Raw genomic sequence first — 10,823 nt, 5'->3', positions numbered from 1 at the left:
GGAGGCCCCACTTCAAGTCTCCTGCCTGCTGGTCCCCGTCCCCAGGTCCTCCCAACCCCCACCCCCTCACTTCGGGGACCTGGGCAGTCGGCCGTGACCGATTAGATGTGGCGACTTTACAGGGTGCTCCTTCCCGCGCACACCCGAAGCCCCGTCACGCTGCGCGGTTCCCCATCCTCCCTGACCCGACCTCCCTCCCCCCTCCCCCAGGAGCTTAATCTCCCCCGCGCTTCGCGGAGCAGTTCCCCACTCCCGAGGCTGAAACGGTGGTCGCTGTCGCCTTGGCCCAGGACGCTTGATTTGGACAGTTGGTGACGTGCTGGGATCCCAGGCTGGTCATTTCCTGCTTTGGGCCTCAGTTTCCCCGTCTGTAAATAGAAGTTGGATTGAATAATCTCTAAGGCCTCTTCGACCCTGACGTTCTAGGATGTGATTCTTTGATCCAACTATATAGGCTTCCCTGAGGATGTGCTACCTACCCATGGATATAGTGAAATTGACAAAGCCAATTTGGATTCCCAGTTACAGGATCTTAGCAAGTTACCCAACCTCACTGGACTCTAGTCTGAGTATATATAAAATCAGGATACACCGCTTTGGGGGGAATTCTGAGGTTAAGGAATTGAAGTTGAAGGGTCTGGTCCAGAGCGCCTGGGTGGCTCCGTTGATTAAGTGTGGGACTCTTGATTTTGGCTCAGGTCATGATCTCACGGTTGGTGAGTTCGAGCTCCTCCGAGGGCTGTGTGCTGGCTACCCCCAGCCTGCTTGGGATTCTCTTTCTCTGACCCTCCCCCTTTTCTCAAAATAAATAAACTTTTTTTTTTAAAGAGTCTGGTCCAGTGTAGATTCAGTATTTGTTACTTCACTTCCTTTGTCTCTGACTTCCCCACATTTTCCCCCTCTGAGAAGTGTCATCAGCTCCCTTATCAGCCGTCATTTCTTCATGAAACCCAGATCCTCTGCTCTGATCTTTCTCCTGGGCTTTCATGGTTCAGGATACTTTGGGGTGGGGGTGAGGGCAGGGTGTGATATATTGCTGTGGTGGTTGGACTCGACAGCTTCCCTTCTGTGTGCCTGGTGATGCGTGATTTGGTGATTACGGACTCCTGATCCGTAAAAAGAGGCACCTCTCTTTGCACGTCTTACCAGTGATTTACACTCAGGAGTTCTAAAATCAAACTGGCCCACTTCTTTACCACCCATCTGTTCTGCCTGACGTGCCCAGTCTTTCTCAGGGGCATGGCCACCCTCCCTCCCTCTGCCGTCCCCTCCCACTCAGACAAGTGTCAGGTTGCTTTGATTCTGCCCCCTTGAGGATCTCACATCTCCATTCCAGAAGCTACTTTCCTGGTTCAGGTCTTTAATGCCCATCACCTGAGCCAGTGCCGTAACTTCCTGACTGGGATCCCTTCCTCCATCGTTTCTGTTTACCCCGCCACCTGAAAACAGTGCGGTATCACTGACCCCCAAGAGACGTCTGAAGGGTCTCTCATTCCCCATTAAAATATCCACACTTCTCAAGCCTAGGTTTTAGGGCCTTTCTGTGATTCCATAAACCCGACCCCAGCATTGTTTCCCAGCCTTCTGTCTCCCTTCTCCTGTGCCGAGGTCTGTCGCCCAGCCAAACGGAACCATTGGACTTTCCCAGAAAATGGCTTTGAGCTTTCTGCTTTGACATCCCTGTGTGTGTTCATCTCTCTGCCCACAGTGTCTTCCTCACCTTGTCTGCTCGCTAGGATTCCCACTCAGATGCTGTCCCTGCCACCAAGCTTTTTTTTTCTTGCCCCATCCTCTCCCCTGCCCCTTCTAGAAGTCTCTTCCTGCCTCTATCCCTGCGTCCACCTTGTGGCATGTACTGCTTTCTGCCGTGAAACGTAGTTAGTCCTCATGTATCTGTGTTCGTCTTTCAGATTATAAGCCCCTTGAAAAAGCAGAGACTGTCTCTTGCTTAAAGTGGAGTCACTGAAAAAGCATAATCTCGAAGCGCTATGGACTGAGGGAATCCTCGCTCCTCCATTTATTAGCTGGGTAGAAAGTCACTTTCCTTTTCTCAGCCATCGTAGCCATCAGAAAAGTAGGGATAATAGCACCTGTGTAACAGAGTTGCTGGGGGGAGGGGGCAGCAAATGAGATCCTGGATGTAGAGCACCCCATCCTGTTGCCTTGCTCACGGGCAGTGCTCAGTAAATACTATTGAATGGATTTGATAGGTCTCCTCCCTTCTCAGGGGGCAAATGAAATATAATTTAATTACAATATAGATATCTGTTGGACTTCCCAACACGATACATGCCCCAACACTGGACTAGTGCCCTGGGGCATCTACAGGAGAGGAGAGAAGGTCCTTCAGCCTCAAGTGATTGTCTGGACTCACAACGCAACCGCTAAGTCGTGGCTGGTTGTGAGATGTCCCCGGTAACGAGCAGTTGTGAATGGTAAAACAGTAATAATAATAAATCAGCGCCAACTCCAAGTTATTTCTGTAATAATGTCATTCTTAGTCCCTCGCATTCAAATCTGTTCTCTTGAGTGGGAAGGAGAGGGGTGGGAAACTGCGTGGTCGGCTGTGTGTGGTAAGCATCTGTGCTTGCTTACAGCTAATAGCTGTGACGGCTATGACTCTCTCGTTGTACTTTGTATCTTGACCAAAAGGTTGGGGATTTCATCCCAATTTGGGTATGTTGGTGAAGGGGGGGGGGGGCGCGTGAGTCGGTATTGCTTAGTGTGTCACATTACGCATAAGGAAAAGGTCTTGATCTCTTGATCTCTCCACCTCTTTCTCTTCCTCACTCCCTCCCCGTGGTCTAAGGCACAGCAGAAGTCTTCACTGGACCTCAGTAAAATGAGAAATAATAAGGACAGTGTTAAAAACAGCACCAACAGCCACAACTTCCTCTGTGTGTGTGTGCACGTGTGTGTGTGTGCATGTGTGTGTGTGAAAGGTAACTGTCTTTTCTGAGGACTGTCCTTTATTCTGCAATCATCTCCTTCTATTAAAACCTTCCTTTACAGTCGATGACATATTTCATGCTCTTTTTTTTTTTAATTTTTTTAAAAATGTTTTTATTTATTTCTAAGAGAGAGAGAGAGAGACAGCATGAGCAGGGGAGGGTCAGAGAGAGAGGGAGTCACAGACTCTGAAACAGGCTCCAGGCTCCGAACTGGCAGTCAGCACAGAGCCCGACGCGGGGCTCGAACCCACAAACCGCGAGATCATGACCTAAGCGAAAGTCGGACGCTTAACCGACTAAGCCACCCAGGCGCCCCTCATGCTCTTTTTTTTTTTAACGTTTATTCATCAGACAGAGACACAGAGTGTGAGTGGGGGAGGGACAGAGAGAGAGGGAGACACAGAATCCAAGCAGGCGCCAGGCTCCGAGCTGTCAGCCCAGAGCCCAACGCGGGGCTTAAACTCACAAACCGCGAGATGCGAGATTGTGACCTGAGCTGAAGTCGGAAGTTTAACCGACTGAGCCACCCAGGCGCCCCTATACTCTGACTTTAACATAATTTAAAAATGTGATCCTGTGTTTGCTTTCCCGTTTTGAAACTGATCTGTGATATGCAGGTCTCCCAGGTCGTTTCCTGACCTCGCCATCAGCGGCTTGGATGAGTGCCCTCACTCCCTTAGGTTCCTTTCTGCTCACCTTGCCGGCCTTGCTCTGCGTTTGCCAGAAGGCAGAGGACAAACAAGTGACCGGGGCACACAAGTGTGTACCCCTGACCTGCGTGGAAGTGGGAGGTGTGCCTGGGCCGGTGGCTGGACCGGCAGGTGCTGAGAATTGAAGCTATGTGCGTTTCTGTCTGTCTGCTGCTTGCACGTGCCCGGGGAAGAGGCATAGAAGGTAGAATTAGAAGTGTAGGTATGGGTTTGGATCCTTGCTGGCTGGGCACCCTTGGGCTGGCCCCCAAACCTCTCTGAGCCCCAGGGGCCTTATCTGAGAACTGGGAATGGATGCCGCCCCCACAGGTTGTTAACCGGACGAAACGAGACAATGAATGAAAACCCAGCGTACCCACACCACCGCCACCGGCCCAGCGGTGTCTCACAAACTCTCCTTGTGACTTTTGTCCTCAGTGCCCGTGGCGTGGCTTGCAGAGTGGGAACTCAGTAAACGCTGGTCTGACTGGCTGAACGTTTAGATGACTAGCGGGCTGGTGGATGAAGAAAGGCATTTCAAGTCCCCCTCCTACTGCACCGGTAACAAGAGCCCATGTTTACTGTGAGGTAGTCTGTTCTTCGTCCCGGTTTCCAGATGAGAAAATTAAGGCTCAGGGAGAGAAACAGTCGTCCGAGACCCGAGGTGTGAATTCCGAACTGCCCGTGGAGCCCGCACCCAACAGCCACCACGTCCTGCTCTGAGCATGTCCTCTGAGCTCTGGGCTCCTGGTGATGGCTACTGGGGCCCTGAGGTGCACAAGCCAGGAGTGCTCCGGGCATCGAGTGGCTGTCCCCCCGCCTTGGGGGGGACTGGCAGACACTCTTGGCCTTATTTCCCAGAATCCTTCATTCCCCCCCACCCCTCTCACATCCCCTGAACCCTCTTAGGGATTCTTCCCAAATGTTTCAGGAGCAAAATAATACACGGCGACTGAGGTCAGTGTCACAAAAGAATAAGGCACAGACAGCAGGACAATGGGCCCTGGGTCTTTCAAGGGGATGACAGGAAAGAGCCCTGGCTTTTCTCCCCATTGCCTAGAGACCAGGAGAAGCCTCGCAGCGGAAAAGACCGGGCTGTGCAAAGCATGGAGGGGCCCTTGGGCGAGGAGAACAGGGGACAGGAGAGGGGGTGAAGCTGCCACTGGCTTTGTGAGGACGTCCCTGGGACGGGTTGAGCCGTGGTGCCCAGCCGATTCAAGCAGCCAGGCCGCGGGCACACTTACATTATTAAAGGGCTCTCTTTTAGGCCCGATGGGACCTCTGTCTGGCCTGGAGCTGTCAGGCACGCGCTCATTCGCACGGAAGATTGATAAGGTTATTAAAACCTCTGGGTCTGCTATTTTGGGTAGCATTCTTCCAGACGGGCTTTAAATCGCGGCGGAACGACTATAGCTGTACTATAATGATACAGCATCATAAAAGATTCTCCTACCTTTCTGTATTTGGAAGCACATCATCTATAACTGTTCCTTTTCTATTCTGAAAGTCTTGTCCCTTTTGGATCCCCAGAAGTACGGGTGGTAGTTAGGAAAAAGCCATTCACAATTGTGGTCCTTACTAAGCGTGCTTGAATAACATTGATGACGTGCTGGCCGACGGCAGCGCAGTGAGAATAGCGCACAGAGCTTTGTGGTTTCCACACGCTCACATGCGAATCATTGCTGCTTGCAGTGGATTCCTAAGAATAAGATGGGTTTGTCCCATTTCACAGAGGAGGAAACCAAGGCTCGGGTCAAATTACTTGTGCCGGGCTACAAAGCAAGGAAGGGCACAGAATTCATTTTGGTTTTAGAACTGGCCTTCCCCACGCCCTCCCCACTCAAAAAACAAAACAAAACAAAACTGTCCCAGTGGCTTTTTCCCCTTTTTCCTGAAGAACGACTTTGGTAATATCTCTGACCTCCGAGCCTTGCTTATCAGGATTCCGTGTGCTGAAGCAAATCCCAGCGCTCAGCCCCTGCCCTCCCCAAGGGCAGGCAGATACACTCTTGCCCCTAATTCCCTTCCAGGCCATGCCAGGCCAGCACTCTTGAGCCCTGAGGATGAAATGGATCGAAATGGAATATTCAGTTCAATATTTAAGTGAGAAATGCCTAAGCAACTGCTTCCACATAGTAAGCTGAGGATCTTGGGAGGGAAACACACCCAGCCTGTATCCTCTGATCATCGTTGTGGCCGCCACCTCTGTCGCACCTTGATAATGGGGAGGAGGCAGCAAGCAAGTGGCCTTTCGGAAAGCCAGGACAGGATGGAATCGGAGGTGGGCCTTAACCTTAATGAGCAAAGACAGAATGACTCACTGGATTCTGTGAAACAAGACACATTAGCAGAAAGTCCAGTGGGAACGTGCCTGGTCCTTCGCCAGCTTATCTGTAGAGACGAACAAGACTTGCTAATATCTGAGTGGTGCAGTTGCCCAGAGGAGCCGTCTGTCCACCGGGAAATCAGAAAATGCCAGTGTCGTGGGGTAGTGGAGTCTGTGGCAGCCTCCCAGCCTCGTTCGAGAGGGGGCCCACCATATGGGGTGGCGCTGAGGGCTTCTGCCGCACCAGAGAGAGGGAGAAAGTTGAGAGCACATCCCAGAAAAAGCGCACAGAAAGCTCGGTGCCTGGCCACATGGGGGTTGGGTCCACGTTAGAACGATGGTTGCCAGCGGGTCAGATACCAAACGTGTCTTTTGCTGCTGGGATCACCCAGGCCGTTCTTGCGGTGGCACACCGGGCGCCTCCCAGGAGTCGGTGCCACGGGGTGGGGGTGGGGCTGGTGCCACGCAGGAGACAGTGCCCGGAGTCAAACCGCAGCCCGGCTGCTCACCAGCTAAGACCTCCGGCCGGCGAAGTAGCAGCTTCACGCCTCCATCCGCACAGGCCCTACCTCGCAGGGGTGTTGTAGCAGTGGGGACAGGATCCCTGGCAAACGTCACCTGTCATGACTGCCTGTTAGGTATGCCACCGGGCGTCTTCGGGCTTTGGCGGCTGTGCCATGAAAACAAACCTGTTTGGAAAAGTGAGAGATGCTGGCATGACCGTATCTGGGTGGGTTTGTCCCCTGTGGGTGGTTCAGCAGGGTTCGCCGCACGGTGGGTTGTGTGCATTTGTATTCGTACTTCTTCCGAGAGAAAAGGTCCTTGGAATTCTGGGCTAAATTGAATCGTGGAATAACGAGAAACAGCAGGACTTCCAGCAATGCTCACAGACATTTAGGACCCTGCTTCTCTCTTTAGGAAAAGTCCCATCTGTTATTACATAACTAGATTTGGAAAGAAAAAAAAATCCAGACATATGTATTAGGCTTTATAACTTCTCATTCATGTCCACGCACTTCTCTCATGTATGTGGCCCTGTGCCCGGTGCCAGTTTAGCCGCTTTGCGTACATTCTCCTCTGAGTCTCCTAACAGTCCCGTAGGATAGACGTGGCTGCCCCCAGCGTCCTGGTGAGGACTCGGAGGCCCAAGCCTTACAGCTTCTGGCCCAGGCAGGCCTGAGGGGGAGTGGGCGGGAAGAGCCGGGAGCCTGGCATGCCAAGGTCAGCACGGAACACCACTGTTCCCATTCCTTCCGCAGACCAGGGACCCGTGGAAGAGGCACTCGCTTGCCCACGAGCCCGGGATTGTTGATCGTGGCCTGACATTTCCCTTTCCAACTACGCATGCTGGGAGGGAAGGAGCGTGTGCATGCAGAGAAGCCGCGTTTGTTCGTTGCGCGCCCTAGGCTCCATCCTCGGCCTGGCCCGTGCTCAGTATTTGTCTTGATAATGACGGTGTGGGCTCGGAGCCGCCACCAGTGTGTTCCTAACCGCCACGTCCCAGCTTCTCGCGTTGACTCATCCTCCCGTCTGCAGACTTGCTGGCCATTTGGAAAAGGATGCGGAGGAGTCAGGATGGGGAGGTGCCACATTGTCAGTGAGGCATTTCTAATTTGTCATGTGTGGTTCTAAAGCCAACTCTTTCTCCTGGTTTTTCCTGTTTTCCACAGCACCCCTCGAGGAAAGACATTTTCTGCTCCCACCCAGTTGGCAGGGCCTGCTTCCTGAGTCTCCAGGGTGTCTTAACTGCCGGTGCCCGCCCCTCCCGAGAGCCCACTCTCTCCCTCTGGGGGTCACGGTGGAAGGATCATGGGAGAAACAGAAGGGAAGAAAGATGAGGCTGATTATAAGCGACTGCAGACCTTCCCTCTGGTCAGGGTAAGCCCCGGGGGAGGGAGGCCGGGTGGCCGCAGGGCCCGCACAGCCTCGGAGTGAGGCAGGGAGCCCATTCCCTGCTGGACAGCGGGAGAAGGAAGTAAAGGCCCTCCTGGCTCAGATCCGGAGGCCTGGGAGTCGACAGTGCTTCATTCCTTCACTCATTCGACAAGTACTTACCGATGCCACCTGCCGCACGTCGGGCTCTGTTCCAGGCACCGTGGATATAATAGTGCACAAGACAGACACAGGCCTGGGTCACATGAAGGAAAGGTTTAAGGAACGTAATTGAGGTAATTAGTGCTATAAAGAAAAAGACAGCAGGTGTCAGGGGCTAGAGAGTGGAGGTGAGCTTCCGGACAGAGTTCTCTGATCAGAGGCTCGAATAAAGTTAGGGACAGAGCCTTGCAAGAGGTCTGGGGAAGCACGGGTGGGCCGGCCGCTGTGCCTGTTGTGGTGAAGTGCGTAGATGCCATCCCGGGCTCCCAGGAAATAGCAGGTGTTTTAAAAAGAGGAGCGGTGGGATCCGTGTGAGGTTTTTACAGGATCGCTCGCACTGTTGTAAGGAGAATGGGCTTTAGGGGACCAGAGTAGAAGTGAGGAGATCAGTGAGGACACTGCTGCAGAGGCCCAAACACATGAGGGGGTGGCTGCGTCCCGGCCGTGCAGTGCAGGTGGACATGGTTAGACTCAGGACCCATCCTGAAGGTCGAGGTGCTAGAGCTCACTGGTGCGTTGGGTGCCTGATAGGAGAGCAAGATAGTCAAGGATAGCTCCCCGGCGCCCCCCCCCTTTTTTTCCCCCTAAACTCAGGAGAGAAAAATGGTGTCGATTACCAAAAAAAGGAAGACACAGGCAGAGTAGGTTTGTGGGGAAAGTCGAGTTAGCTTTTAGATGTCTACACTTGTCAAGTGGAGAGTTGGACATAGGAGTCCAGAGCCCCCAAAAAGGGTTATAGCCGGAATGGAAATGTAAGAACCCTCACGTAGAAGATACACAAACCCACAGAACAGGGTAGGGTCTCCGGGAGAGGAGATTGGTGAAGAGAGAGGGTAGAGACGAAGCCCAGGGCCCTCCCGCAATCGGGCAGGAAGGGGAGCCAGCTAAGTGGACAAGAAAGAGCAGCCAGAGTCAGGAAGAACCGGGAGATGTCTCTTTAGGCCTTTGGGCTGCGGCCCCGCTGTGCCCTGGGGCCAGTGTGGACTCCTTCTGTAACCGGCCTCCTCTCCTGCCCCGGGCTGGCCTTCTCCCCATGTCTGTCATCTCTAGAAGAAGCTTTGTGCCTTTGCAGAGGGGCCTGGGCTGCCCCGGATTCCACGCCCTCTGTCCCGGCTGCACGCCCCGAGTCAGGAGCTGGGTCACCTCTCCGGGCTCTTGCCCAGGCTGTGCCAGGGCAGCTACCCAGTGTCCACGCCTTAAGTTGGGGACAGAGAGGCCAGCCCAGAGGGCCAGCTCGTGGGCTGAGCCTCTCTGTTTGTCCCCCGCCCTGTCTAGCACTCGGACATGCCAGAGGAGATGCGAGTGGAGACCATGGAGCTGTGCGTCACGGCCTGTGAGAAATTCTCCAACAACAACGAGGTATTGCCATCGCTACAGGGCGGCCCCTGTGCCTTTGGTGACCCCCGTGGGTGAATCCAGTGGCCCTGGTGCCCGCAGCCAGCTCCAGAGAGTCCTACTGGGACCTGGCTAGTGCCTTCCTTAGAAGCGATCGAAGCCCGAGGAAAGCCAGCAAGAGAAGAGGCTGGTGCTGTCTCTGGGGCACTGATCTGACGGCGGTCACACCCAGCCCTACAGGGCTCTCTGTGCTGTGTTCCCTGTCCTGGGGGCCTGCTGAGTAGGCACCTTTCCCCTTTGGCTCCATCCCAGTGGAGAACAGAGGCCCCCCGCCAGGCATTCATTCATGTATCCATTCATCCATCCAGAAAAGATGTTGAACACCCTCCCTTGTGCCAGTCACTGTCCCGGGTGCCGGGGTACGGCCTACAGGCAGTGACGCAGGAATGTCATTCCTCAGTCCGGTGATGAGTGAGAAAAGAAGTCAGTATCCGGACAGCCAGCGGAGAGGCAGACCCAGGCCCAAGTTCAAATGCTGTCTCCAGCCCTTCCTAGCTCTTTAACCTTGGATACGCCATTTCTCGTCTCCAAGCCCCAGCTTCCTAGTCTGTTAACCGGGAGCCGGATGCTGCCTTCTCACCGGGCGGCCGTGAGAACGCGCGTCCTGAGGATGTGGGCCAAGCGCCTGGCACGGTGGTGATGCTCGGCACCCACCTGAGCACGGCCTCCCCCTCAAAGCCTGGGTCCTCTGCCCCTCCCTAGGCCTCTTCTCAAAAGAAGCTTCTTGAAAGAGCCAGCACAGGAAGGAGTGGGGGCTATGCCGTAACTGAGGGAAGTGGTCCAACTTCCCTTCCGGAAGTTCCCCAAGCCCATTAGGGAACAGCTTCCCTGTCCCCTGAAGATAAACCTGACACCTCGCAGTGACGATGATCGTGCGCGGTGCTCAGCGTGCTGTCAGACGGTGCTGGACTCGGTCCCGACCGCAGCCTTGTGGCGCCGGCTCCGGAAACGGGCGCTGAAAGCCAGAGCCCAAGCACAGACCCGGGGCTCTGTCTTCAGACCAGNCCCCTTGCTCCCCCCGCCTCGCCAGTGTTTTCTTGACTGATCGTCCCTGTGTGACCGCCCCTGGCAGGAGGGAGAACAGCAGGGCGCAGGCTCTTCTCCCGCCAAGACTTCCGCTTCCCAGACGAGGGGAGGGGGGTTGGCTCGTGCCCCCACCCCAACCTTTCCCGCCTGACGAGTGTCCTCTTCCTTCCAGAGCGCTGCCAAGATGATCAAAGAGACGATGGACAAGAAGTTCGGCTCCTCCTGGCACGTGGTCATCGGCGAGGGCTTTGGGTTTGAGATCACGCACGAGGTGAAGAACCTCCTATACCTGTACTTCGGGGGGACCCTGGCTGTGTGTGTCTGGAAGTGCTCCTGACACTG

General features: G+C 54.4%; 1 protein-coding gene across 1 annotated transcript in view; it reads left to right on the top strand.

Moving 5' to 3' along the window:
• The window catches only part of DNAL4 (dynein axonemal light chain 4), an 11,520-nt gene extending 702 nt beyond the window's left edge, over positions 1-10,818 (top strand). The window contains exons 2-4 of the mRNA XM_077761989.1: positions 7,637-7,844; positions 9,336-9,419; positions 10,654-10,818. Coding sequence (XP_077618115.1) covers positions 7,776-7,844; positions 9,336-9,419; positions 10,654-10,818 — 318 coding nt within the window. The 5' untranslated portion in view covers positions 7,637-7,775. The remainder of the gene's footprint in view (positions 1-7,636; positions 7,845-9,335; positions 9,420-10,653) is intronic.
• The last annotated feature ends 5 nt before the right edge of the window (positions 10,819-10,823 follow it).

This window comes from Crocuta crocuta, unplaced genomic scaffold, assembly GCF_008692635.1.
Source record: "Crocuta crocuta isolate KB4526 unplaced genomic scaffold, BGI_CrCroc_1.0 scaffold193, whole genome shotgun sequence".
Taxonomy (NCBI): domain Eukaryota; kingdom Metazoa; phylum Chordata; class Mammalia; order Carnivora; family Hyaenidae; genus Crocuta; species Crocuta crocuta.
Note: the sequence above shows the minus strand (reverse complement) of the source record. Positions and strands in the feature narration are given on the sequence as shown.